This window comes from Fonsecaea pedrosoi, assembly GCF_000835455.1.
Source record: "Fonsecaea pedrosoi CBS 271.37 unplaced genomic scaffold supercont1.3, whole genome shotgun sequence".
NCBI classification, from domain to species: Eukaryota; Fungi; Ascomycota; class Eurotiomycetes; order Chaetothyriales; family Herpotrichiellaceae; genus Fonsecaea; species Fonsecaea pedrosoi.
Genome location: NW_013550613.1, coordinates 4349215 through 4376800, shown reverse-complemented (window position 1 = coordinate 4376800; position 27586 = coordinate 4349215). Strand labels below are relative to the sequence as shown.

The 27586-nt window shown below is 52.6% G+C and overlaps 12 protein-coding genes across 12 annotated transcripts; 5 read left to right on the top strand and 7 right to left on the bottom strand.

Annotated features, from left to right (window-relative positions):
- Window positions 1-252: 252 nt before the first annotated feature.
- Z517_05517 (uncharacterized protein) lies at window positions 253-1559 on the top strand (the record flags this gene model as incomplete). Its single annotated transcript, XM_013430844.1, has 3 exons — window positions 253-295; window positions 359-472; window positions 535-1559. The coding sequence occupies 3 exons, from the start codon at window positions 253-255 to the stop codon at window positions 1557-1559; spliced, it is 1182 nt and encodes a 393-aa protein (XP_013286298.1).
- A 701-nt stretch (window positions 1560-2260) lies between these two features.
- Z517_05516 (uncharacterized protein) lies at window positions 2261-3406 on the top strand (the record flags this gene model as incomplete). Its single annotated transcript, XM_013430843.1, has 1 exon — window positions 2261-3406. The coding sequence occupies one exon, from the start codon at window positions 2261-2263 to the stop codon at window positions 3404-3406; it is 1146 nt and encodes a 381-aa protein (XP_013286297.1).
- Window positions 3407-3647: 241 nt separating this feature from the next.
- Z517_05515 (uncharacterized protein) lies at window positions 3648-4864 on the bottom strand (the record flags this gene model as incomplete). The annotated part of the gene is made up of 3 exons (XM_013430842.1): window positions 3648-3790; window positions 3960-4569; window positions 4640-4864. 3 exons carry the CDS (start codon window positions 4862-4864, stop codon window positions 3648-3650), a joined length of 978 nt encoding a protein of 325 aa, XP_013286296.1.
- Window positions 4865-5672: 808 nt separating this feature from the next.
- On the top strand, window positions 5673-7097 carry Z517_05514 (uncharacterized protein; the record flags this gene model as incomplete). The annotated part of the gene is made up of 4 exons (XM_013430841.1): window positions 5673-5915; window positions 5992-6445; window positions 6495-6830; window positions 6883-7097. 4 exons carry the CDS (start codon window positions 5673-5675, stop codon window positions 7095-7097), a joined length of 1248 nt encoding a protein of 415 aa, XP_013286295.1.
- Window positions 7098-8391: 1294 nt separating this feature from the next.
- Window positions 8392-8664, bottom strand: Z517_05513 (uncharacterized protein; the record flags this gene model as incomplete). The annotated part of the gene is made up of 1 exon (XM_013430840.1): window positions 8392-8664. The coding sequence occupies one exon, from the start codon at window positions 8662-8664 to the stop codon at window positions 8392-8394; it is 273 nt and encodes a 90-aa protein (XP_013286294.1).
- Window positions 8665-9148: 484 nt separating this feature from the next.
- On the bottom strand, window positions 9149-9505 carry Z517_05512 (uncharacterized protein; the record flags this gene model as incomplete). The annotated part of the gene is made up of 1 exon (XM_013430839.1): window positions 9149-9505. The coding sequence occupies one exon, from the start codon at window positions 9503-9505 to the stop codon at window positions 9149-9151; it is 357 nt and encodes a 118-aa protein (XP_013286293.1).
- Window positions 9506-10417: 912 nt separating this feature from the next.
- On the top strand, window positions 10418-11247 carry Z517_05511 (uncharacterized protein; the record flags this gene model as incomplete). Its single annotated transcript, XM_013430838.1, has 3 exons — window positions 10418-10431; window positions 10491-10631; window positions 10857-11247. 3 exons carry the CDS (start codon window positions 10418-10420, stop codon window positions 11245-11247), a joined length of 546 nt encoding a protein of 181 aa, XP_013286292.1.
- A 1754-nt stretch (window positions 11248-13001) lies between these two features.
- Window positions 13002-16660, bottom strand: Z517_05510 (uncharacterized protein; the record flags this gene model as incomplete). The annotated part of the gene is made up of 3 exons (XM_013430837.1): window positions 13002-13545; window positions 13594-14454; window positions 14514-16660. The coding sequence occupies 3 exons, from the start codon at window positions 16658-16660 to the stop codon at window positions 13002-13004; spliced, it is 3552 nt and encodes a 1183-aa protein (XP_013286291.1).
- A 1687-nt stretch (window positions 16661-18347) lies between these two features.
- Z517_05509 (uncharacterized protein) lies at window positions 18348-20594 on the top strand (the record flags this gene model as incomplete). Its single annotated transcript, XM_013430836.1, has 1 exon — window positions 18348-20594. The coding sequence occupies one exon, from the start codon at window positions 18348-18350 to the stop codon at window positions 20592-20594; it is 2247 nt and encodes a 748-aa protein (XP_013286290.1).
- Window positions 20595-21151: 557 nt separating this feature from the next.
- Window positions 21152-22246, bottom strand: Z517_05508 (uncharacterized protein; the record flags this gene model as incomplete). Its single annotated transcript, XM_013430835.1, has 1 exon — window positions 21152-22246. One exon carries the CDS (start codon window positions 22244-22246, stop codon window positions 21152-21154), a length of 1095 nt encoding a protein of 364 aa, XP_013286289.1.
- Window positions 22247-23123: 877 nt separating this feature from the next.
- On the bottom strand, window positions 23124-24707 carry Z517_05507 (uncharacterized protein; the record flags this gene model as incomplete). The annotated part of the gene is made up of 1 exon (XM_013430834.1): window positions 23124-24707. The coding sequence occupies one exon, from the start codon at window positions 24705-24707 to the stop codon at window positions 23124-23126; it is 1584 nt and encodes a 527-aa protein (XP_013286288.1).
- Window positions 24708-25529: 822 nt separating this feature from the next.
- On the bottom strand, window positions 25530-27173 carry Z517_05506 (uncharacterized protein; the record flags this gene model as incomplete). The annotated part of the gene is made up of 1 exon (XM_013430833.1): window positions 25530-27173. One exon carries the CDS (start codon window positions 27171-27173, stop codon window positions 25530-25532), a length of 1644 nt encoding a protein of 547 aa, XP_013286287.1.
- Window positions 27174-27586: the final 413 nt, after the last annotated feature.

Here is a 27586-nt window from a genome sequence, read left to right as displayed (position 1 = left end):
TTGCAATATCAAATTCACCACCAAATTTTTTCCTCGCGTCCGCCTCTCCTTCACCTGCTATAAGTGACCCAGCCTCCCCCTGTCGAGATTTTCACATCAAACCTCTCTCAGCACACATCTGATTCCCAACATCAAATCCTCCAAGATACTCTTCTTTTGAGAATCACACCTTTCGACACAAACAAACAGACACAATCACACCTCTCACCTGCAGCTCACCCGTGTCAAACTCGCTCCAGCAGAGCTGCCACGATGATTGCTTGGGAGAAAATCACCAGATTGATTGTCGGCCGTGGTAGGCGTCTTCTCACTATGTGTCTAGCATTACTTGACTTGCGCTGACCTTTGCGTTAATTAGCCGTCGCGGAGAGAAGCGAGCACAAGAAGCTCGAAAAGAAGTACAAGGAGGCTGAAGCAGCTCTCAAACTCATCACTGAGGTTGCCCATGAGCCACTACCACAATGTCTCAGCAGTAAGTCCAATTTCGTTGTTTTGCCATCAAACGCGTTACCCAGTGCCTGACAGTGACTTCAGGACCTTCATCACTCTGGAGTGCAGCCATCTCTGAAGAAGCACGCAAGCCACGTGAAGGTGTCCTGCGCACTTCACAAAGACCCAACTACGAGCGTTCTTGCTCAACTCCCGCTGTGAATCATGTCGCACCTCGCAGATCACCATCTGGTCCACCAGACATCACTGCTCGATCCCTCAGTCAAGAGGAATTGAAGCGAAACTACAGCGCTGACAGCTTCTGGGACACCAAAATTCACCCACTTCCTCCCATGCCTGAAATGACGGGCTTCGGAAAATATCGCCGAGCCGTCAATGCCTCACCAGAGTGGCAGTTGGAACACCTTCACAAACACCTTTACGACATGAGCGACATAATCGTCGGTCACTTGGGCTCACTGCCTCCTGCCGGCCTGGATTCAGGCATCTGGGACGAGTACAGAACCCACCACGCCCGAACCACCAGCTTTGCAAGCTCACGCAGCTCCACCACTGGCCTCGAATCTGCCGTGGCCTCAGAATATCTTGACCCCGTCACCGGCACCAAAATCACCCGCGGATTTTCCGCTTCTACCATCTCGAGCGCAGCAAGCTCTTTCAGAGAAGGCTCAATCACCTTCCGCCGCGATTCCAGCTTCTCCAAATCAAGTATGGCCAGCCCTATGTCGGACATCGATGCAAAGGGCAGCCGAAGACCAAGCCGGACTTCTTCCTACCATACCAGCATGACATCAATGAATCATTTGACGTCCATCAGCGAAATCCAAGAACCATTCACCACTTTTCCCCGCAAAATCCAAAAACCCTGCGAGTTCGACCCCAATGGAAATACTGAGAGTGCACTTGCATCCGACGAAGACGAAGAACTCGAATGGGAAGACATGCTCGAAGTTGGCGGAGCCAACATGAGCAACCTCACCAAACGGCTTGACCGAACATCATCATCTCGCGCCATGTCACAGATGAAACCCGCATTGACTCGTCCACGCACAAAGAGACAGAGATCCAACACTGTGCGCCGAGTTCATTTGGTGGAAAACCGCCACTAATTACTCATTTGAATCAAAACCCCTTCGATATCTCTTGGGCTACGACGAATGGATCAACGGCATCACGAATTATACGCCCCCGTCTATAACGACTTTTCATTTTCTCTTTCAACAAGACCGTGATGGTCAAGGTCACTGCATTACGGAGTTTAGGAGTTTATTGGGTTATGTTTATGGGAAGGGCTCATGGGAAGAGCTCTACAACAGCGGGATTCGTTCGGTTCACAAGCATTGCGTTCAGTTTCGCTGGGACTATAACAAGTATAATTCTTTTCTCGGGTGCTGCATCGTCGTTAATACGGAAGGACTATGTTGATGGGTTTCCTGATAGCCTTCGCGATCAACAAGAAATACAATCAAGTCATTGAATGAAGGTTTCTATTGTAGTCTCTTTCTTGATGCGTGCGTTTTGTTTCTCATCAACACCTCAATGGTACAGTATTGACGTGGCTGTAGGGTTTATTCGTGAAGACAAAAGCAGCCAATAATTGTGGGAGATGGTGTGATTGTGTGGATTGATTAATTCCTTGGACCGCAAGAATCCGTTGAATGTTGTCGGCTAGCGAAGTGCCAACGCTTCAACTCACCCAAATATTTACCTATCACTCGTACTCGTATTCCCTCATTATCTACCTACCACCTCCACCAGCTCGCACATTAAGAACCTACATAAATCATGTAGCGTAGCCTACACGTCGTCAATGTCATCCACACCGACAACAACGACGAAGAAACGCCCGGCCTCGCCATCACCCACCGCCGACGACGTAGAAGATCTCATTGCCGCGGCGGCCGCGACCGCGTCAGGAGACAGACCCGCCAGCAGAAGCGTTGATGGGAGTGATGACGACCGGGTCTTCATCTCCTCGCCGATCCATGACCGCCAGTCCACGTTCGTGGCGCACTTTCACGCCGCGCCGGGGGTGTTTGCGAAGCCGTCCGGAACTGGCTCCGGGAGCGGGAGTGGGACGAAACCGCCATCGCTATCGTTGACGGCAACGGTCAAACGGCTGCAAGCACACCCGGCGTTTGCGAGCGCGAGCCACCGCATCGTCGCGTGGCGGCGGCGGTCGAGCCAGCAGACACTCTTCACCACAACCACAACATCTACATCTACATCTACATCCAACACACCCGGCGCCACCGCGGGAGGAAGGCCCATCTACACGACGGGCTCGGAGGACGACGGCGAAAAGTACGCGGGCAAGCGGCTCGAGCGGCTCCTGGCCGACCTGGACGTCGAGGGCGTCGTCGTCGTCGCGAGGTGGTATGGTGGTGTGTTATTGGGCCCCGTGAGGTTCACGCACATCGAGGACGTGGCGCGCGAGGCTGTGCGGAAATGGCGCGATAGTCTTGGAGGTGGCGGTGGTGTGGGATCGGGATCCAAGAGGCAGAGACTTCTTCCCGATAATGATGGCGTTGGTGGCGGTGGTGACGCTGGAGATGACGAGGAGGCAGAAGCGGAAGCAGCCATCAAGGCACGACTCGCCGACCAGCTCGCCGAGCGGGACCGCAGCATCGTCGTCCTGCGAGGCCTGTTGGCCGACAAGACCAAAGCCACAACAACCTCGACGTCCACGTCCACGACCACGACCACGACAGAGAACGCAGGGGCACCAGCAGCACCGTCGTCACAGCCACAACAACGACAACAACAATCTTCAACGCCCTCCTCGCCAGCCGCTCCCCAGAAAATTGAATACAGCGACATGCCACTGACAAAGCTGAAGCAACTGGAAAAGGCACGGGACGCTACGATAGCTTTTATCTTGAGGCAGCTGGATAAGCTCGAGGAAGAGGAGAAGAAGAGTGGCAGCAAAGCCGAAGTAGGCAAAGGAAAAAGCTAGCTAGTAAGCTAGCTAGCTAGAGAGGTTGGGCGAGCACTAACCACTCATGTCACTGATATCACTGATGGTGGTTGGTGGTGGATGATCGAGAGATATGAAACAAAGAATAGCGATGAGCCGTCAAGTGCGTCTCACGCGGGTAAACCAATCAGCCATGGAGAACAAGGGGCCGTCAGAGAGCGGGCGAAAAGGGATTGTGTGTTCTATGCAAGACCAACAGGGCGCAATATCAACATCAACATCAAGCTGAGACGGACACGTCTTCTTGACCACCGACATAGCCGACACCACTGGCCCGGCTACTTGCTGGCGTGAGAGCATTTTTCTCGGCCTCCTCCTCCTTGAACTTTTCAACCACCATCTTCCGCGCCAGCTGTTGGTAATCTGCAAAAGTCACGGTGGTTGTCAGTCGATGTGTGCCAACAACACATGCCATGCCATGTTCGGTCCAGCAAGAGAGGTATTGCGAGCTGTGCCAACGTATAGCCAGGTGGTCATCCAAGAGTTGTGAAGGAGAGATCATGCAAGGGAACAGAGGGTAGGAAAGACTCACGCAAAACGCCACTCTCCTTGGCCTGGTTCAACACTCCTTGCGAGTAAACGCCTCGCTCCAGATTACTCTGAGCGACCTCGCACAGCTCAAAGTCCTCCAGGGCCACCTTCCTCACAAACTTGAAGTAATCCTCAAACCCTTCGGTGCCGCCCTTGCCGTCGTCAAAGTAATAATCAAACTCCATGCGCGTCTCGCCCACCTTTTCGCCGGGGCAGACGCGGAAACTGCTCATGCCGCCGCCGTACAGGTTCAGGGTGCAGACGGGGAAGAAGAACAGGAACAGACCGTCGTTGGGCTTCTGCGGGTCGGCAATGTGCCGGCTGTACGTGTCGTGGTTGTGCACCTCGTAAAAGGTGGGCGGGTACTTGACGCTGAAGCTGCGGTGCGTGTATTGGCAGTGCAGGCATTCCTGGTATCCGTCGACCATGGTTTTCCAGTTGAAGCGGCCGGGGTATTTGATGGAGCGACGGTGTGGCAGGCGGCGGAAGTTGTATTTCGAAAGCAGTTCGAGCAGGGATGACGGAAACCATTGCTCAAACGGCGGCGCGGCGTGGTCGATGGTAGTGAACAGGAGACCCGTGGGAGTCAAGCGGTGGCTCAAAAGGACGCCCTGGAAGATGAGAGAGAAAGAAAATTACGAAAATTCAAACAAGAAAAAAGGACATGGGCCACGAGCATACATCGGATTTCCTCTTCACCTCAAAGTTCTCGTTTCCATCGTGGTGGACGACGATGGACACCCCTGCGAACTCGTACTCGACTTCCCGCTCCACCGCGAATCGAGGGACAGCTCCCACAAAGTACCAGGCTTTGTGGAAGATGGCCCGTTGTTCGAGCGACAAGAGATTCTGTGAAATGTACCACGACGCGGGCAGTGTTTTTGTCGCGTTCATTGCTGAATTCATGGAGATTGTTTCAAAGTTTCAAGAAGTATCAGCAGACGTTTCAGTAGTAGTAGTAGGAGTAGTCGTCGACGTCGACGTTTGTATTTTTACCCAGGCACGACGTTATCATAAGATCCCGCATGATGCCGACCCTTACAATGAGTTCCAAAAGAGGCATTCAAATACCGACCGAGCGATGGAGCCGTGAGTCTGTGACTTGTTGATCCACCGGTGGCCCCTATTCGCGCAAGCCGTGGAAAGAAGTGCCCGCAAAAGGCGGATCGGCATTATTCATCGCAATCCCTGGGCTGAACGATTTGCACATGTGCCAACTCGTCACTGGGTTGGGTTGGGTTGGGTCTGGAACTTGTTTGGTCATTGTGGTTCGAGTAGATACTTCCGCAGAAGTCAAAACCCTGTCGAGGGGATGTGATTGTTGCGCCGGGATCGTATTACCCAGTTGAGTTATGGCGCGGTTTTTTCCCCCCTGTGACCCATGGACCATAGAGTGCGTCAGCTTTGATATCATGGGCGACTTAAAACTGACGAGTGAGAATATAATTAGTGTCGGATCCGAGCGTTGTAATGGGGTACAATCGACCAGAGTCAATCAAGGTCATTGGCCGCCCTTTTCCAGTAGCTTCTCGGGCACCGCATCCTCCATTATCAACTGTTGAAAATGCTTCCCCTTGGCCAACACGGGCAATCCGGGGCCGCCCACGGTCTCGTTCGTATCGTATTCATAAATCGTGATTGACCCTTTCTTGTTGAAACAAAAAACCCAATATCAAAAATATATCAATACTGGCCCCAGAAGAACCCTTCTAGCATGGCCGTAACCCCAGTCGAGAGCCAGTTTGGCTCCATGTTTTCTCCATTGCCTGTTTATCTTTCTGCCGGTGCTTGCATTGTTTACCTGGTCGGACGTCTCCTGTTCAATCTCGTCCATGATGACCGCAAATCCTTTGCCCCTGGTTCAAGTCTTGACCAGGCTGAGAAGGGCAGTCTAAAGCAGGAGAATATGTCGGATGACGACATCTTTCAGTTGGAGAAAAGAGCTTTCTTTAGCAAGGTAGGCGGTAGTCTACTTCACTTTGTCTCGCGAACAAAGGTCGCTGGTGCGAACGGGAAAACTGACTGATCTCAAGACATGGCTCTTTGTGTGTCACCGCAGCAGATTCGACAAGCCCGGTGACTATCATGCATACGACGTCGCCGGTATCTCGTTCTTTGTCGTCCTGGGCAAAGACTTGAGACTCCGGGCCTTCCACAACGTCTGCCGGCATCGAGCATATACCGTGGTGCGCAAATCATGTGGCTCCTCGACGCGGTTTTCGTGCAAATACCACGGCTGGCAGTACGATGACACAGGCGCCTTGGTCAAGGCACCAAAATTCGAAGAATCGCCCGGATTCGTACCTGAAGACAATGGACTGTTCGAGATCAAGTTGATCACGACGAGAGAAGGCTTGGTGTTTGTCAATTTTGACGCAAGTACGCTGAATCTTCCTTTCAATAATGTCAAATCCCACGTGGATCTGGGGAGCTGCTCGTGGGTGGATGGAAAGGAGGTGACCTGTCCAACGAATTGGAAAGACATCGGTAAGTCAATTTGGAAATCCATCAGCGTCCAAACTCTGACAGCGATCAGCAAATGAGTTCTCCAACCAGGCTCAATGGGCGCAGAGCCCCTTTGAATGGCTTTCTGCAATTCGCAAGTCCAAATCCAAAGTTGTCAGACTACTCGGTCCCTTGAGCATCATCAAGGAACTCGACGATGATCTGTGGTGCACCATGGTGCTTCTACCACGGTCGAGCTCAGAGGTCGTTGTACGCTGCGACTTTTACCTCAAACAGGGACACACAGCTCCGGCAAAGGTGCTGGAGAAGTCGAAGTGGATGCTGGAGCAAGAACTCCTGCATTTATCGAGCCCAGACGAAACCAAGAGCGCAACGAGATCCCCATATTTTGCATATCAATGCGGAGGTGAGCGATGTCTCCCAGATACACGCTACACGATTGCTGATCGACGTCATAGGTCGCACGATTGACTTGTTTGCCATTCTCGCTCAGCATCAACGGAACGAGAAGATGGCCAAGAGGAAGCTGCAGCCAGCGATCAGGGTGACAGGCACAGCCGATATTGACACGGAAGCCGAAGCCTTGTGCGATGCCCTTGATGGGGTAGCCGACTCGCCTTCCTTGGAGAAGTGTTCGCGAATTTCCAGCTTGTCTCAAACCTTGGAGTGGTGACAGCCGCTCAATGAGATTACAAGGGGATGGGACTAGAGGCAAGAAAAAGGAGTAAGAGATACATTGATTTGCTTGCATTGTAAGTGGCCGAGATGTTCAGTAGCCAGGCATTCATTAGCGGGTCAACTTGGGGCTTGAGGCCATTGGGAGTGAGACACATAGAGCTTGCTCCTATTGTGGAGCGCAACCTAAAGACTGTCCAGGATACGTCGGCGTTGTTGGGAAGAGGGATGCACAGGTAGATACAAGATATAGGGTAAGAGAGTCATGGTCTGATTGAACTGGTGGTGACAATGGAAGAAAGAGAACGCGTGCAGACGCGGTCTGGTAACATGGGATGTTATTACACGTGACTTGGAAGGCTTGGCCTATTCTTGGCATTGGTATTAAACTTTGTCCCCTTGAGCCTTGATCCAACTCGCAGTCTCCCTCGATTACCCGATTAGGCACTTAATTGGAGGTGTCCTATCCGACTTCTCGTCCTCCCGATTGTCGCCAACTAGGGCGATGCGACGGAGGATTCGGTCAGCGACACTGTCCCGAGGAAGAACATAAGTGTGAGAAGCGCTGACCAGGCCTAGCTGCTAGATTGTTGTCGATGAACACTCGGCATCCGTATCGGTTCTGCCAGTGAAAGATTACGAGGACCGGGTACATCAGAGATCACACCACATCTGGCCCTTCGGCAGTCGAGATACCAATCACAATTTGGCGGCACGATCTACGAGGTAGACCAGACAGATATGCAGCCGCAGGGACGACAGAAGAAGTATCAAGGCCGGACTGCGGGAGGATTGCTCGAAATGCAAACAAAAAATGGAGTCAGGAACAGTCTTCTGTGGATGCGCTTGAGGGATGCTGTTGCAGCACGACTTCCCGGAAAAGGAATGGACGACAGCGAATTCGGGGGTCCGCAGACTTTGGCCGTGGGGCTGGAGGAATGATGGAGGTGGAAAATATGCAGCTTGCCATGTACACAAGTCCTTATCTTTCATTGGTAGGATCCTCGCACGGCACGCAGCGGTGGGAAGGCCGACTCGGTCCCTCAGCTGGGGGAGTGTAGGCAGGGTGATATCGTGGGAACTGGGTAGAGACGACTTGTAAGGATGAGTATGTAGGTAACCTGTCTGGTAAGAGGAGCCCTCGATCACGTCTAAAGCGTCTGGCCAAGCTCTTCATCGCGGGAGCGAGATGTAAGGTTCGGTTGTCTATTGATCGGTTAAAGGCCCGTGGGACCAGTCGCCCGAGTGGTGGGGACAGGAATGCTCAGGTTTTGCATGGAGCATCCAAATCGTCAAGTTTCCAGATTGTCATTCGCTGCAGTGAGAATATCAAGTGCCTGCTGTGCTGATATGCGATCCGATGGCAAGAACCTCGTCAAGCGCTCAATAAAAGGAAGAAGAATCTTCAATTCTGGTTCCTCGACGTGTTTGTCGAACATCTGCTCCAGCCTCAACCCCGGAAGAGGTTCGTGTTCTTCGAGTTGGGAACCTCCATTGGCGTCGAGCCTCATCTGTTCCCACTTTGGCTGCCATTCAAGGGGCAACTCTCCCACAAAGTCGACCATCGATGCAACGAACGTGTCGATTGTCCACCATTTGTATGGCAAGGTTTCCAAATATGAGATAGTAGATACATAGCAAGTGTCAGTATATATGTGGCCTTCGATTTGACCATGGGGAAAAGCTCACTATTGAACCCGCGCGCCACAAGTTGAGTTGATGATCGAACCTGTCAGTGAAGATTGTTTCGGGCGCCTGCATGCCTGGAGGTCGAGCGAGACGTTCAGGAATCGCATCTAGGCTGAATGCTTCTCCTAGGCCGATAAGTCGAATATCGTCATCGTCTGTATTATCTTCATCTGGCCAACTAACCCATTCCACTGACTTGACTAGCTGCCTGGGACGCTGTCACTGAGAGATTTACTATCCACTCGGACTAAATCTTTCGATTCAAGAAGGCCAAGCACTTCGAAAAGCCTCTCTATGGGGTGACTTAAACGACCAGAAGTAAAGGCAATGTTTTTGACACTGAGGCCTCCAAACATTAGCTCATGGCACAAAACGCCACCTCACTTCGGAGGTAAGCAAGAGGTCGTCAAATATACCTCTGTGAGCATGACCAGCCTTGTGTGTAAAGGTAACAGCTTGCAGCAGCTGTTTCGACACTTTGAGAGTGGTTTCTGTATCCAGCCGGTCACCGCCTGAGTGGTAATCTTCCACGATGATATTGAGAGTAGGCCCAAGCAATTCGAAGACGAGACACTGAAGGCGTCCATTCGGTCCTTGGTGAAGAAACCCATCGAGTAGCTGAAAAATGTATTCGGAGCCTGGATCTTCTTTTGCGTGTTCGGCGAGGGCACGCAAATTGTAAAGTTCATTAGACTTGTCTATCCTGTCCGCCGTCATTATCTTCAATGCCACCCATCGTTCAAGCCCACAAGCTGTCAGCACAATTGGAAGAATATGACAAATGACGTATCGACATACTCGCAGTTCCTGGCCACCCATACTGTCGAGAAGCCACCGCAGCCGAGTTTGTGGTAAGTTTTGTACCGGCTGTCTTTCAAAGTCGCTCCAAGGAGAACGGGATGATATCCACCCGGCCGGTAATTGAGAACATTCTCCTCTTTGAACAATAAGAGATTTGACGTTCCGTAGTGCTTGTACACCTCGAACATATCCATGATAGAGCCGAGGATGGAACATCACAAGGACGATGATATACTTGGTATTGGAGAAACTTGTCCCATGGACTCGGCCTGCCAAACCACTGTGGCTGGTTGTACAACCATGAGAAGAGAAAGACTACTGGCTAGGAAGCAAGGGAGAAGTGAAAAGAGGAAGGCAAAGAAGGACGAAGGATAGAGCAAAGCAAAGAGAGACCAAGGTTGCAACATCAATGGCCACCCGATCTCTACAGGCTAGGTTCTAATATACGAAGCACAGTACTTGTCGGATTCACTTGTCTTAATTTGGGGCAGGTCAACTTAGGTTGGTAGATTGGTTAGAGATCCCTTTGACAGACATCTTCACCGGGTATTAAAGAATGTGATATTACAGAAACACAAGGGATAGCAAGGGATAGCCTCTACCAAGGTGAGGTGAGAAGAGGTCGGAATATTTTAGCCCCGCGCCGAGATACTCGATAGTCACAAACAAACTTCTTGGCCGACGTCTTCCCCTCCCAACTGCCCTGCACATGCGCACCCCGAGAATTGACAACCACCAAACGGGGCGCCAGCGATCTCCTATCGCCCTTCCCTGCTCCCTCACCACTTCTATCCCCCCTGAACCCCGTTATTGACACAGTCCTGCGCCATGTTCAAAAAGGAGTAAGCATACCCACCTTCTCCCCTGCGAAACATCAGACACTAAAGTGGTGGAAACACAGCTTGTCGGCGGGCGCAAAGTCCAAAGTAAAGTCCTCGGTTCAGCGGGGCATCAGAGCCAAAGTGCTCGAGACGTATCCGAACCTCGAGCCCTGCATTGACGACATCTTGCCCAAGAAGAGTCAACTGGACTTGGTTAAACTGTGAGGAACCCTGTTCTTGGGCGTACAATGCCGCTGTACTCGGATTTTCACCACAATTGGGAGGAGGGGTGTGGGAATTAGAGCAAGAGTGTTTCTGCGACATCCCCCCTCCAAATAAGCGATGTCTTCCTTTTGACGACCTGTGGCCGAAGAAGAGCAGAATCTTGGAATGTTATCTTTCCCTCTTCCGCATGGCAAATCACTCACAAAGACATGTTTGCATAGTCCCGACCGCGTCTCCCTCTATGTCCTCGACGATCGCCCCCTCTTCTACCAACACATGGATGACCCTATCATCCCCCACCTGAAACTGGTCCACCAATACCCGCAATGTTTCAAACACCTGCGCATTGACCGCGGCGCGATCCGCTTCGTCCTGTCCGGCGCCACGCTCATGGTTCCCGGCCTCACCTCCGCCGGTGGCTGGTTACCCGACAAGGACGAAGAGGTCAAAGCGGGGGAAGTTGTTGCCATCACGGCAGAAGGGAAGGAAGAGGTATGCATGATCGGGATCTTGGAGGTGGGCACCGAGGAGATGAAGGCGAAGAAAAAGGGCGTGGCGATGAGTTCGGGACACTATCTCGGAGATGGGCTGTGGAAGATGGAATTGAGTTGAGCAAATGGTATCGGGAAAAAGTCTGAGATGGATGTGTTAGGTGTTGTCTTCCCAGCACAGGACCTTGTTGACAAACAGAACGAAAAGGGGATTTCCGGGTCAATGCCGCTTGATGACACACACTCGACTGTACACTTCAAGGCACTTCCAGAAATGATGGCAGACCCTGCAGTGCGAAGGCTCGCTGGGTGTGAATCGAGGAAACATGCTTCATCCGCCGCCACAGTCACGAAGAAAGAAGCCAGCCTAATCAGACCGCAAAGGTGCAGCCAGGGAGGCAAGATTCTATATCTTGACACAGTCGTCGACTCGAATGCCAGTGATTGAGTCCCATCCAGAGACGCAACCTGCTGGTCGTCAATGAGCACGACCGAGCAAAAACACCTGGATGGTTCTGGTCTTTACAACAGACACATAATGCACATCCAGCCTGCAAGCCAGTCGACTGAGATACAAGTACTCGGCACAGAATAGCACTCTACTTTTTTTTATTTACAAGAATTGGTGGTGTCACAATGAACCATTTCATTCACCTAAGATGTCCTGGTCTCGTGATACTGTGTACAAACTTTTGTCTTGCCCTCCTCTCCTCGTTCACTGACAAAGAAGAATGGTGTGAGACTAGGGAATCTTGTGAAAGCTCGCATTGAGGGACCCCATCGGACAGCAGCAGCAGTATCGCATCCTTTTCCCACACGGGATGAGGCTCTGGCCCTTCTTTTTTTTCCTTGACATGCAATGTTTGGTGGGAAATATTAATCCCATCCCCTCCTGTGGGTTCTTTTTTTTGTGGCTTTCTGGTTCTTAAATCCAATGCGGTCTCGACGAGGTTAACGAATTAACCCTCCATCTCCCTGCAGTCTTGGTCTGGGACTCCCTGGCTATGCTCATTCGACCAGACACAAAAAAAATCCCCCCTTGACGCCAAGGTCCTGTAGGGTCGAGGAAAAGGGGGTGGTGTGGGTTGTCCTTCCCAGCTCGCTGCTCCTCCCGTTCACCTTTGCAACTCGCCCAGCGCTTTGCATGACCGTGTGTCCCCAGCCTCTCTGTCCCCACGGTAACTCTGCCATCCCTGTCCTCCCTGTGCAACGTTGTGAGGTCTATGCAAGAGACATAATTATGCCTTTGAGTGAAAAGAAAAGTGAGCCATTACTCTGAAACAATCGAAGAAAATGTGCTGAGCAACCGCGGTGTGGTATCTCAATCATAATTGGTCGTGAGTTGTCCCAGAGGGGAATTCTCAAGCCTAATTCAATGCGCCGCTTGTAATCCTTTGCATATGCCATTGAATCCTGCTAAAAGCTGCATGGTTTTTTTACTTTTTTCTCCCTTCCCCTTTCAGTTGGGATGACTCCTGGTGTGTGGTTGTGGAAATGTTGTACTGAAAAATGATCGTCGGTGACAAGAACTCGCTCTTTTCTGGTGTCGCACATGTCGCACGTCAAGTAACGTGGTTCGATGGACGAAATCACATGTGCATTGTACAAAGATCTCGAGGTCAATCGCGGTGAGTTTGTTGAGAACCGGTAGCTCCAGCAAAATGAAGTGAATCAGTTTCGAAGGGTAAAAAGATCACGGCAACGATGATCTCAGGTGGTGTTAATCAGACAAATGCCATTAGAAAATTTGCATATTCGTTCAACGGTCGAAGAGGCTTTCTCCCTACGTTTCCGAGAATGGCAACGATGAGCAGACACATGCTTTTTTTGTTCCGTCACAGCACACCAGAAAAAGGTGCCAAGGAGAGCAGACACTTAGCCGCTCTTATCGAGCTCGGCCTTTTCTTCTGCACTAAGGACGTCGCCGAGTCGTTTGATTGTCTTCAAGTTTGTCGCACCGTTGCGCCACGCAGCCCGCAAGGCATGGAAAACAGGTCGGTTATCGGGTTTTTCCTCTCGATAAAGGTTGATCATGTCGGAGGCAAGACGTTCACTGATCGGAACAGGGGCGGATAAGAGCTTGCCAAAATAGCGGACAAGATGCGACATGCCGCTATCACTGCCTTCGAGTAAATCACCAATCGCGGTCGTTTTGAATTCCTGATACATGCCGACATTGAACTTGTCGACAAGGAAATCAGTCCAAAAATTGTAAAGAGGTTCTAGAGCTCCGTCAACTCCCATTTGGCGCTGCTGAAAAGCGACATCATGGAGTGATAGGTATGTCTGGTCAAATTGTCCTGGCTGTGGAGGTGGCAATTGCGTTTCTTGGCCGTCCTTCGTGAAGTAAATAATGTTTTCGTCGCTTGTAGGAATTGTGAACGGGGTGCCGAAAGACAAGCTGCGGAATTGCTCAAGCCTTATCCGGCCGTTAGTGTTTGGCCGTGCAGCGATCGAAATGACTTACTGCTGTGGACTGCTTGCTCCGCCGCGCAAACTTGGGACCCGAGCTTGAGTTAGGTCCTGAGGCACATTGTTGCCTTCATTTTGTCCACTAGAAGACTCAGCCGAAGGGATTCGAGCGATACCGGGAAAAGGAGGGGCCGCACCACTGAGAGTGGTTGGTTGCATTCGAATGTTGACATTCGGGATCTGGTCGTCCGGAAAAATGTTATCCTCAATATCGGTACGTGAACTCTGCCGCTGGTGACCATTCACAATGTTGTTCAGGGGTTCCGAGGCGTGGTGTGGCGGAGATCGTACAGCAGGAGGAGCAACATGCTGGTAAGACACAATCGCAGGTCTCTCTGTGCCGTCACTAGAACCATCTTCAAATGGTCGGACGAGTGGTTCCCCAGATAGCTGATTCTCCGTTGGCAGACCAGGAACATAAGACATCGGCGAGTTTGCGTGGAATGCTCCATTGCTGGCACCAACGGTCAGCTGCGGACTGCGCAATTGACCGAAGGCAAAAGATGGATCATGAAGACCAACCTGGTCGGGTTGCGCGGCTTGAGAGTATGTTTCCGGGTGATGCAAGGGCCCTTCGTTGCGGGCCGATTCGAATCTCTCCTCCACGGGAAGAACAAAATCACGCCAGCCTTCTCGACGACGGAGTCGATCATCCCCATCGGGTCCGGGTAAAAACTCCACACTCTTGACTTGCTGGCAGACATAGCGAAGGTTGTCCAGATTCATATTGTCCTCGGTCAGGGTCTTGATACGTTTGAAATTAGCGATGACGCTCAGTGGGACGTAACCTTGACCGTCCATATGCTTCCGGAGAAACAAATCCTTGCAGAGATTGTCAATTGAGAAGTAGTACTCACTAGAGGCCGTGTTAGCATGGAGACACTTTTAGGTAGTCGATGGTTTGTGGACGCTTACATCTGAGTCATGACCATTGACAGCAAAGCGTACGAGTTCAGCGGATCATTGTACGGCATTGCACTCATAATGCTAGGTTGCATCTGCATTTGGGACGGATAACCGTAGATTGACATGTCAGTCTGGACGGGCTGGAGCCCTTGAGGCATGGCCGGCATGCCGTTGTAATACCCCGGGAACATCATGCCAACAGGGATAGACTGAGAACGCGGGTTTGTGCGAGTCGAATTTGATGTCTGTGATGGTACAAACGGCTGCGAAGTTTGCCTTGAGCGGGTCTCCGTGTGCGAATTTGCTCTGGATGGTGGTTCAAATCCATTTTGAGGAAGAGGCGACGTGTACGCATGGGACGACGTATACGGTGGATTGTAGTTGTTGTTACCCCGGCCGCGATAGCCACGTCCACGCTCAGATCGAGGCTCTCGTCGATTGTTCTGATCGCCCGAGGCTTCCCGATCACGCCAGGACTCAACCTTTTCGCGAGCCGAGTCAGGTTTATCCCTGGACCACTCTCGATTCCTGCCAGAGCCGCGATCTCTGCCAAAATCGCCCGTGCCCCGGGATGCGCCTCCTCCGGAACCTTTGTATCGGTCATAAGTGAATGAATACCGAGCGATGGGCTCATTAGTCTGGCTGTGAGTGCCATTCGCTTGATCGACAGAGGCATTCCCGTCTCCGTTGGTCATCCGACCAACAACGTTCCCAGCGTGTCTCGATGAAGACCTGGAGCTGTGGTCAGTCCGAGGAATCTGGTCTTCAATGTTATGCTGAGACGCCGTTTGGTTCGTGGTAACATTTTCGGAGGCGCGTTGATCCTTGACATAAGCTGCGGAAGGCTTCCAGAAGGCGGCATTTGTGTCTTCGCCACTTGTAGGTCGAGTGCTGGTTGTAGGCACGGACGCACCGCGTACACCACGTTCACCTTCAGATCTTCGGCCCCGATCTTGTTCGCCAGACTGTCTTGGTACAGGAGGCGGTCCCATGGACGTCGAACCATCTTGCTTTTCTAGAGCAGCACCTGCATGGCCGCCGCCGCGACCGCCGGTATCTCTTCCCCTGCCGACTCTCCCGCCCCGTCGCGCTGCAGCTGGAGGAAGCTGTGTTTCAAACTTCGCTGTAGGGACGAACGGAACGGCAACCCATTTGTTACCATGAGTTTTCTGAGACACGGGCTTCCCATCCAGTTTGTCGGACTTTTCGAGTGAAGCTGATTTGCGGCGTTCGTCAACATTCGAATTTTCAGGTGTCGGCCATGACTGTGCGTCATCAACCGGTGGTGGCGCATCCACATCGCCTTTCTCACCATGCTGAGACGTAGGTCGGGAGGACCGAGCTGACGGCATGTCTTTTCGATTGACAGGTCTCGTGCTGTCGGCACTCTTGCTTTCTTTCTCGGCAGTGGTAACATCTTTACTGAGAGATTTCCGCTTGGGATCCTCAACTGCAGACCTGGGTTTCTGCGGTTGATTAGGTGCGCTGGAAACTGGTCCACGCTGCTGTTCTAGCCCTTTCAGCTTCGCAGCTTGAGCCTCTTTGCGTACTTGCCAAACATTGACAGCTGGGATAGGGGCAGCCTTGTATTGTGTCTCTGCACTCACTGAGGGGACCGAGACCTTCTCCCAGTCATCATCGCCGTCTTTGGACTTTTTCTCAGTGACGGTCTGAGCGGACTTGTCACTTGAAGTAGAACCAGGCAGCTCCTCTGAAGACGGTGATCTTCCATTTGGAAGTTGTGGAACAGGTTCATCTTTCTGTTGATCTTGGGCCGGCGCGAGATTGGGAGTTCCGACATGTGACACTGATGAGGTCTCGGCGTTATTCTGTGTCGCAACATGCTGGATCTGCGTGGCGCCTTCTTTGTCCACATTCTCAGTAGGTGCCTTTGCCGCAGAGCCCTCAAGCTGTGCTGGAGACTTGGACGTGGCGCCCTCCCCGCTCGATTTGTCCTCGGGTTCAGACCTTGGTCGCGGTGTCTTAATGGAAGTAGTATTAGTCGTCTCACTCGCAGGTCGTTCTTTGATACTCTTGTCAGATGCCGCGGGGCTCTCGTTTCTTGAAACCGACTGTGTAGAAGCAGTTGATGTGAGGCCCTTTGCGGCCTGTGCATATGAGAAAACGGGCGCTGTGGCGCCCGACGCGGACGACATTCTCACAAGATGATGCTGATCACACCCACACTACACCTCCTGTTCCACTACCACAGTACAAAACCCCTCACCAGCAACAAGCTGGCCAAGAGATAGAGCGCCCAGTATTAGCTAGGTGCCAGTTGTGGTCGTGAAATTTCCTTCCACAAATCAATCCTTCCTGTCTGCCGGTCCTTGTTCCACAGTGACCAGTGACGGATAGATAAGTTCAAGACGGAAATTCGGCAGGAATATTTCCCAACCAAGGCCCCGACAGGGACGTGTAGGAATGTTGCTTGTCCGAGAAGGATGATCCTACAGTATGAGCTCAAAGCCCTCCTGTCTCGTCGTGACGGGTGCCTTTCTTGGACTCCGCAGCTGACCTGCTGCAGTATTCAACCAGTGTATCCTCTGCCGTCTTTTAACCCGTCAATTCTGCAAGATCACAACTGCACTGACCGAGTCCTCCAGGATGATGTCGCGGCTACGTGGTCGGCCAAGTTATGGTGACTTGGTAGAGAAACCGAGGCAAGTCCGGAAACGCAGACTCTAGACTGTGTGCCGGCAGAATCACGCTGTGTGTCTCAAACGCAATGTTCTTGTCCACAGGAGGAAGTCGAGGACGATCCGGTAGACGTAACTGCGAGAAGCGTTTAATGTCGACAGCGCGGCTGTTGGCAGGTCGTCTCGGGGGGTGGTGAGCTGATGCGGCCCAAAAACTTTTGAGTGGGATTCAAACCGGAGGCCTTGTTCCCTCTTTATTTTCAGCGCCAGATGCGCGAGGGGAGGCGAGAACGCTGAACAAGAACCAAGGACCGAGGATTGAGGATTGAAAGGACGACGAGATGGAGAAGAGATGGAGGGAGAAATGTGTGTGTGTGGGTATGGAAGAGAAGTCTTTTTCGTGGAGAGTCAAGCTAAGGTGTGAGTGAACTGAATTTCGATTTTCCTAGCGCGGCATTTTGCGAGTCGGGCCAGTGACGGGGCTTGAAGGAGATGCTTCCGACCGACTCATGAGACTCAATCTTCACTGTGAAAAAGCAGCACAGAGGTGACTAGATGACTAGGTGACTAGGTGACCTAGGTATTTAATTATTGGAATCACCGCAAACAACCGACAACAAGTGAGGGGCTCTTTTGCTGGTGCTGTTGCTTGCTGGCATTTCGTCCCCCCGATTATTCTCACTGCCACCACCTGCTAGTTCTAGTTCACCCAAGTCCCGCCTCTCTGCCAATAGTTGTCGCGCTTCAAGACTGACGGCTTGTTGCGTTTGCCTGCGGTTCCTCCTCACTCTCTGCCCGTTCGGCCCTAATTGGCACTGTAAGACCAATTCGACTTGGCTTGAGGTCCTCCCCGCTGCTGCCACCACCACCACCGCTAACACAGTCACCAATACGACCTCCCGCATCCGAATTGTTGTTTGAGCATGGTCAGGGTCAGAAGAGTCATGAGCTGGTCGTGGGTAGGATAGAGGGGTTCGCTCGTTCACAACACAAGGCACCTCCAATTCCCCCAATCCACACCACGCCGAAAAGGAACCTGCATGCCGCTTGCATGCCGCTCTTGGTGTTGAGGCTCATTGGACGTGTCATGTTTGTGACTCCCGTCTCCGTATAGCCGTGAAGCACGGGTCAGCGGTCCGTAAACGCGTGAATCCGACGTGCCTAATGCCGCCAGGTCCTCTCTGCATAAACAAACAGAATATCTATGTCTACATCTGCAACCGCTCTCAACCCTTCTCTGCTCGCGATTCTCCTCGTCGTCCAGGGCCGAGCTGGCTCAGGCGCTGAAATTGTCTTCCACTACCCTCCAGACCCTCTGTCGGCGGAACGACCTCCTTATGCTTCGGAGTCCACTGATGATGATGACGGAGAAAGTTCCAGCAGTGATTCGGAAGAGTCATCTTCGGAAGAGGACTTTGAGTTGTTTACGAGGCGGTTCGGGAGTGCGGTCACAGCAACCCAGAACCAAGAAAACCAATCACAGCACTCGGATGATGAGGACAGCAATTATCTGAGCAAGAGGGGGACACAGGACAATTCACAATGGAAGCCATCGTGGGAGCCGCTCCTTGGCCTCGGAGAAGATGGTCTGGTCAGCTTACTTGCTCCCGGGCGATCCTGGCATAAACGGAAGTTTGAGCTCAGTATCAACGACCTGACGTTCCTGGGTCGACCAGTCTATGCTCGTGAGGACGGCTTCTGGCGAAAACCAAAGGTGAGGAGGTCAAGGACGGCGGAAGATGAGGTCCTATCCTCAGAGGCTACGATCAGTGACAGCGCCCAGGACGATGAGGGCGCCGGCGACGGAGCCGCAGCGACTGACCACAACAGCAAAAAGGACCACCATACAAAAGAGCGTGCGAAGAGCCAACTGACCATGTTTCATGTCGTGTTCGTCATGGATTCTCCACCCTTGGAGCATACAACTCGGGTCAAAGAGATGTACGACCATGTGGTGAAGAAGTTCTCCAAGGTGCTAAAATGGGCTCAGTCACACCATGATTATGTCTGGGAACAGTCTGAGCTGCTGCAATCTATCAGGTCGACGCATTTCCATCAACAGTCGCCCGCAAAGGTGCTGTATACAGAAATGAAACAACGCTCGCCTTTGGCTGCTGCCCTTGCCAAAGTATTCGACAACATCTCCGCCTCGAAAGTGGCTGCAATCACCCTCAGTCCCAAACTGTCTGTGTCTCTCCAGATTCCTCCTATCACGTCGACTTCTTATCTTCCCTCTCTTTCCGAACCACCACTACAGCCCGGCTTATGGCTCACAACAGCCACGGATCCTACCTCTACCGGCTCCGATTTGGACGCAACCTCGTCCACAGGTCCCTTGCAGTTGTCGAAGAACTTCACGCTCCTGCTTAAATCCAGCCCGCAGAAGATTCTCAAAGACATCCAAGCTGCGGGAGGGTCGTTAGCCATGCCATTGACCAACTTCATCGGACACTTGAAGCCGACCAAATCCTTCTACAAGATATCGCTTGCTTCCCAAATAGCTTTAGGCGACATTCAACATCTGGCTCGTCATCTGGTGTATTGGCGGCGGGCCATGGCGATTCCGCCGCTACATCAGCGCGACACATACATTGTCTCCCCAAACGCCAATATGAGCAGACTGATGTCAGCATCTAAGACATACGAGGCAACATTCCCTATGATGCCGTCTTTACCGAAGATGTTGAACGCACTGAGCGGCACTCCGACCCCGTATGGCGCTCTCATCCCCAGCAGAGACCACAAGGAAGAGTACTACCGAGTGCTGGCATGGCTTATGCGCGACGGCTGGGTAACACAGCTGCGTACATTTGCATTTGTCCGGGTGGACCCGGAGGTGAAGAAAGCCGTACGCGAGAAGGAGCGCGAGGAATCCAAAGGGCCGAAAACTCCCATTCTTGACCGAGACGCCAGCGACCGTGATAGAGACGCGGCGAGGAGCTTTGGTAGTGGCACGCCGAACACGACCGCCAGCGGAGCAATTTCGTCTTTCAAGCAGCGCCCCAGCATGGTCAGCCGCCCATCCAGTGACGGGCGGCAATCGATTTCCACCGACCGGAACAGCGTGCGCGGAGGGCAACAGTTCAAACACAACCCTAAAGCGGCCAGTCTCATAATCTCCCCTCAACGGGCATCGCCCGAAGAGTCGCGGTGGCTCGATTACATTGCATCCACCATCGGCTCGTCTCGCAGTCCGTCTCGGGCGGAACTGTCTCCCTCGCTGGCCTCGTCGTATTCCGAGGCCGAACAAGCAGAGCTGCGTCACTACTGGCCCGTGCTGGTCAAGTATTTCAGCGGGACGGAACCTCTGGAGAGAATTCCTGTAAGAGAAGGACTGAAGAGGAAGTTTGTCTGGGACATGCTGGAGAAGGTGGGACTGGATTTTGAGGGCGGCGTCGAGGATGAAAAGGGCGAGAATAAGAGGGTGCTGGTTACCATTCGACATTGGTAGGAGTGACACATATTAATTTGGCGTGTGGTTGTTTGGGTGTGATATAGGAATTGAAGCCGAAAAAAGAAAGGGAAAAGGGGCAAAGAGATGACCCAGTCATGGATAGTCAAATGAAAAAGGTGACCATATACTCTCCTGATGAGAAGCACTCGATCCTTGGGTCTTGTATCGATCATGTAATGAATATCGAAAGACGATGGGACGACGGACCAAGTCGATCTCAACCCAGGTATTGGTTTTCATCGTAGCTCATTGATTCCGAAAAATCTACAGATCATCATCTAGCAAACTCTGATCGCAAGTCCAACTCCAATCCCAATGCGATTTTACTCGCGCCATCAGGGAAAAAAAATCCAAGTTGCCATTGACCTGCTGCCTGCCTGCCTGCCTGCCTGCCTGCCTGCCTGCCTGCCTGTATGCCTTGGTTGTTGTGAATAGAAAGAAAGAAGATCAATGGCATATATACATACACAAAACACTCGGAACTCTGTATCATAGTGACAAGTCGAACGAACGTCCAAGTGCAAAGTTCCAAGTGCAAATGCAAGTGCTGTGGCTTACAGCTTGGACGTTCTGTTATTGCCGCTACTCGATCTTGACACATTGTCCTGCTTGGGCACCGGTGCTGCTGCTGCTGCTGTCGTCGTCGTCGTCGTCGTCGTCGTCGCCTGGGGGGTATCACTCTTCTTGGGCGCGCTACGATATCCACCCTGGAGATTATCCTCGTTGATTACGGCGCCGGAAACCGGGTCGCGCTTGATGCCCAGCTCGAGCAGACGGGCAAAGACGGCGGCGAAGTCTGCGAAGAAGAGGTCCTTGTCGTCGGCGTAGCGGTCGACCCAGACGCGGAAGCTCGGGTCGTGCAGCAGCGCCATGTCCGAGGGCAACATCATCAGCTCGTCGGCTTTTTCCCCCGTCTCGGCCTCCCCGTCCTCGTCCTCGTCCTCGTCGACGTAGACGTACTGCATCACACCGTTCGGCAGGGTCTTCTGCTTCCAGTCGTGCATGCGCAGCAGCTTGAAGTACATGTTACTGAAGCGGGTGGGGTTGTTGACCCATTTGCCGTCGAAGCCGGAGCGGTCGGCGTGGCAGCGACCCAGGTTGTGCGCGCCGCTGAGGCAGACGATCTCGCGGTCACAGAAGCCCATGCGGTAGAAGATGTGGCGGAGGTGGTCGGCGCCCTTGGCCCCGTCGGGCAGGCGCCCGCGCGGCGGCACGCGCGAGTCGTCGGCGAAGTCGGTGCGGCCGCCCATCCAGGCGACGTCGGGCCCGCCCATGGCGCGGATCGCCACCACGGCCGCCAGCGTCCACAGGTCCGCGTACGTGATCCAGGGGAACCGCCGCTTCACGGGCTCGAGAAAGGCCCGCGCGTGCTGCAAGCCCGCGTTGGCCGGGTCGCCACCCTCCTTCTCGTATCGCATCCCTGCCCCGTTGGAGCCGCCCGTATTGCTCTGCGCGTCGTACGTCCCGGCGCTGTGCCACGCGAGTCGCACCAGGACGGGGCCCGCGCTGCCGTCGTCATAGCCCGGCTGGTCGAGGAGGGAGATGATTGCTTGCTTGACCTGGTCAAGTTGGCCGTCGGTCGGAGAGGGCGGATGAGGTTCCTGATTCGTGTCAGGTATCTGGGACGACGGTGCAGGTGATATCGACATATTGGGTCCAAATCTCGAGAGAGAAACCAGAACAAGAGCGATCAAGTGGCTTAGTGTCAGCTTTTCCGACACAAAACAAAAGAGACGGTGACGAAAATCAGAGGTATAGAAGTAAGTCTTGAGTAAGAAAGATACTTCGCCTCGACGCGGACCAGGATACAGAAACCAGGGAGTGAAATACAAACACAACGATGAAAGAAACAAGAAAAAGAGCGCACGGAGTGGCGAGGAATGGAACAGGAATATGAAGAAACACGCAAAAGGGAGCCACTGCAAAGGCACCGCCGTTAATCAGCCTCGGTATCACACAAGATCTGTTATGCTTTGCATGATTATATCTGACAAGACGAAACCCTAGGAAGCCAGTGGGTCTGATCAATGGGCGCTTCGACCGGAGCACATGCCAGAGAGAGCGCAAGAAAAAAGGAGAGAATCGAGATAGGTTGCGACTGGAATGGGGAAGGCTGAGAGGCCGATAAGAAAAAGTGGGCGAGGCTGCAAGTCGCGTGAGAATTTGATATGCCAGTAGTCAAAGCCAGTCCCCGTAGTAAAATCCATCTCCGACCTTCGGAGTCGGCAAAATCTCGCATCGCCGATCCATATTAATCATCCTGGAACTCCGAAGAAAAACGTGCCTATGATGTGCGTGTGTGTCATGCGATCCCAAGAATTTGGTACCCGTTTGGTAACCGAGGTTCCTGTCGATCCAAATACTGCCCTGTGCCTGCTTGCTGCCTGGTGGCGCCTTGTCCTCAGCCACATATAATCTTGACGTATTGATTGTTCTTTGCCCTTGCCCATTCCTTTGGTAATGGTTGGTGGGAAAAAGGTTTCTCAATGTCGAAGATCCATCCAGGGCGGGAATCCGCAGAATTGGTCAATATCCTCGAGCCATGTTTGCCACTTGGTCCTCCGGAATCTCTTCCCGATCAAGGATATCTGGATCGTGTCTAAACTCTTCGCTATCCAGCACGGGCCCGATCTTTCTCACGTCTCTTTCAATCACGGTCACACCTCGTGGTAGCTTCTTCAAGCGCGAATCTTCCACCGTCATGCAGCGGGTGAGATATCGCAGCATTGCCGTGATTACCCTGATCTTGTCTTCTTGGGTGCCACTCGGGGTGTTTCCCAAAGCCTTGGTAAGCATTGCTGGAATATAGGTCGGTTGCACAGCGGGTGCGTCAACTGACCCATCGACATTGAGGCCCTGGATCAACTTTTCCCGCACGTCCGCAGAGATACGCTCCGTCAAGGCAACATGGAACACTTCAGCTTCTTCCGGACTCGATGTGTTGCCCAGACAGAACAGTCGCATCAAAGCACGATCGGCTTCCCTTTTGACGTTCAGTTGTCGCGAATAGCCCGCTCTGTGGAGCAGTTCCAGTTTTCGGATCAGAATGATGTCGTAGCCTTCTCTGACACCCATCCGTGCCTGGATGATGCCGTGCGCAACTTCGTATACGTTGTTATACGACTGGAAGATCGGCTCTATCATCTTCTTGGCACAAGTCCAGTCTTCGTGTCCCGCGGCTCCCGCGAGGTCGAGGATTTGCTCCATAAACCGCATCTCAAAGGCTCGGTCGTGACCTCGCATTTCCACAAGTCCCGAGAGTGAAGCTGGCGCATTTTCGGCTTGTGCCAGCTGCCCGAAATTAAAGTCCGACCCCAATTTGATGCCCAAGAGGAGATAATCCTTATCTTGCTCCGTCAGGCGATCCAATACAGGAACCATCCCGGCCTTGACTGCGTAAGAGAGTATCATGTCATGATTGACCTTGGAGATATCAACTCCGACCCGTGCCGCATAGTCCGTGGCAAGGCTGGGATCTTTCCCCAGGTCGTTGATGACCATTGACACTATGAGCGCGTAGGTGTCCTCTGCGGACGTAAGGCCCTTTTCGAAGAGACCCCGGAGCCAGTTAAAGGAATCGCGTTTCAGCACAACGGCGGGCGGTGCCTGTGTGCCCACAAAAGTCACGTAGTCGCCTTTGTGAATCCAGCGGAGCGCCAAAACACCAACGAGCGTACGATTGATCTCGGGATAATCGTGGTCAAACAACAATTCTGAAATCGAAGGCCCTGCTGGGCGAGACGTATTGGTGTTTCGGAGAAACGTGGCATTCTTGAGCCGTTCCAGTTCCTGGGGGAAATCTGCTTTGATCAATTGGAGGAGCTCTAGATTGGGTATCTCCCAGAAGGAGCCGTCTTCAATGGTCTGTTGCAACGCCCCATGTTCTCCCGTGAGTTTGGTCTTCATTTCGTTCTTTCGGTCAGGATTATTGCTGGAATTTTCTCCCGAGTGTTCTAGGGGCGTCTCCCGAAAAGAGGACTCAGTGTTGAATTGCGATGTCGAAGTGGAACTTTGGGCTGATGAGCGGAGCAGGCGAGCGCATGCTGTGAGGACCCGAGCGACAATAGTGTGGTGTTTCCGGCTGATGTCCTCTTTGCTGTCATCCACCATTGTCACATGGGTGATTTTGTTTATTGTCAAGGTAAGTCACAAAGAGTCGATGTCCTAACATTGTCGCACGGCAGTACCTGAGCGTTTATTTGTCGACAACACCGGGCAGGCAGAAGGGTTGTAGAGAGAACGCCTTGGGAGAAGGATCGAGTTCTCTCCGGGGTCACAGTCCAGCCGCAGTGCGCCTGTCTTCTTCGGCAGCCGAACTTCCTGAAGTCGCAGAGATGATAAACGGCAGTGTGGCCTGCTGAACGACACCGCTGGCCGTAGCGCTCTCTTGCCCGTTTGCTGGTGTCAGGAAGTGGCGGTGCTGATTCCGAGACTTCGCGCGGACTAGGGCACGGATTGTGGCTGAAGTGCCACTCGATCTCATCACCGGCACTTTGGCATTCTCTTCGAAATGTGGCTGATGCGCGGGGACGATGCTTTTCCGTCAAATAATTGGCTAATGTGCGATGAGAAGTATCGGAGGAAGATATGGAGTTATCGCAGGCTGGAGATTACATCGAGGGGTCTGAAGCAGGGAAGAGTCGATGTCATGCCTGCAACAGGCGCAGCTTGAGACTTTGGTTGGAGGGTCATAAAAATGAGCTAGTCCAAATACGGTAAGGGCAGATATACTACTCTACATATACTTGTCCAAGCGTACCTAGGTAGCTAGGTACCTCCTTGTACTCAACCAGTACATCCGCAAGGATACCCGGTGCTCAAGACAGCTTAAAGACAGGATAAGGCAGATTCCATACATTGCCAGGTAGAGTGGGATGATATGGGACTTTCGAGCTAGATGGGGTCTAAACGGCGAGTCACAACATACAATGGTTACTGAATCTCAACAACCCTGCTACATGAGGCCTCAGCAAGCCGTGCGGCCTCCCGTTGTAGCTCCAGCTTCTCATCTGTCGTAAGATCGCTCTTCGCCTTCGGGACCCTGCCCCAGATCGTGACCAGCACCAAAGCCACACCACCAGCACCCACGCCCAACCAGAAGGTGTTCTTGTAGCTTTGTCTCAGCCCCGATCCGTCCACAGTGTATGATTGAATAATGTCGCAGAACCCCAGGAGCAGAGCAAAGCCCAGCTGCAAGACCGAGTTGATCAGTCCACCGGCCAGCCCCTGTCGTGCTCTCGGCATCTGTGTGGTAATAAAGACAGCCAGGAGATTGTACGAGAGATCGATGCCAATCGTACCCAGAATACATGCCGGAAAGACCCAGGCCCAATAGTTTCCACCTTCTGGAATCCAAGCAAGAAGCAGCTGAGCCCCAATTCCCCCCAGACATGAAATGATCAACAGCAGGCGACCCGAGACCAAGTGGAGGATGAACCCTTCCAAAGTACTTATGATGACTCCCCCAACCACCATTGGCGTCCACCATGCGACAACCTGGATAGAAGTGGCACCCATGATGTTCTGGAAGTACAAGGTGCCGTAGAGCAACAGGACGCCAATGTTTCCATAGAGGAATAGCATCGCGATGATGAGTTGCACCATGCATGGGACCGTGAAGATGTCACCAGGTAGTAATGGGTACTGGGCTTTCCAACCCTCCACATATACGGCGACCAATAGCAGTATGCATCCAACGCAAAACAAGGTGGGGATATAAGGTGTCTGCCAGCCTCGTTGAGCATGTGCTGATTCAGTGATTGCGAAAACCACAAGGACCAACCCGGGCACTATCGTCATGACACCGAGCCAATCCATGGGAATTTTGTTCTTCCGCCGTTCTTTCCGATCATTGGGTATGGATAGAATCGAGGTGAAGGCGGTAGTGGTGACAAGAAAGGCCCCGATCCAGAAGAACCAGCCCCAACGCAGAAACTGGCTGACCAGGCCGCCACAGAAAATTCCCACGAAAAATCCGACCACGGCGAAAGTGCCATACAATGCAAACACCAGGTTCTTGCGCGGTCCAGGCCGATAAGCACTCCCCATTAGCATAACCCCTGTCGGGAGATAGGCGGCTGCTCCAAGGCCTTGTAACGCTCGACAGAAGACCAACATGAGCGGAGAAGTACTGAAGCCACAGACAATGCTCCATATCAACAGCCAAACCAAGCCAGCGATATACACAGGGAATCCCCCGAACATGTCACCAAGCCTGCCAAATACCAGAAGCATGCTCGCAATGACCAAAGAGGGAGCTGTAGCTGGCCAGACAATAGATGACTGAGGAATTCCGAGCTCTTCGATGAGCGTGGGTAGTATGACATTGAACCCCGCAACAAAATACTCCGTTATAATCTGGGACATCACTATGCTGAACACGAATGCGAGTTCAGACCAGATTGACCTGAACGTGGGCGGCCGCTCGCGTCCCAGTCTCTCAATCCTCGCGTCCATTGACTCTTCGACTTCAGGCTGTGCATAGTCCTTTCCAGCGAGCGACAGCTCCTGGGACTCGTCCGGAGAGGGGCTGTCGTTTGTCTTTGTGCCCACATTCTCAGAGCCTATTACTTCCATGCTGAGAATCCAATGATACTTCAGACCCGAGGAGCGAGAGGCGCGATGGTAAGTAGAGAGAGCAGTTAGCAGGTTAACAAGGAAACAGAGAGTGTGCTTGCCAGTCCATTTTAACCAACAGCTTCATCTATACGCGCAGATCAGTAGAACTAAATGAATCAGCGGTGGGCAAATACAACCGGGGCAACTAGGACTAGGTAAGCAAAGGTTGAGAAATGACTATTGCTCCGGCCAAAGGCGAGATGAAACGACCCGGGCATTGAGATCTGGGCGGGAGGAAGAAGTAACGATAGCGGGAGAGGTATCAGTTGCCATCGAATCACGACTGAAGCATGCGGTTTTAGATGCCCACTCGGGAGCCCATGTGGTAAGAGAAAGTCGAGAAAAGTTACCAACCGAAATCCACCGAGGAT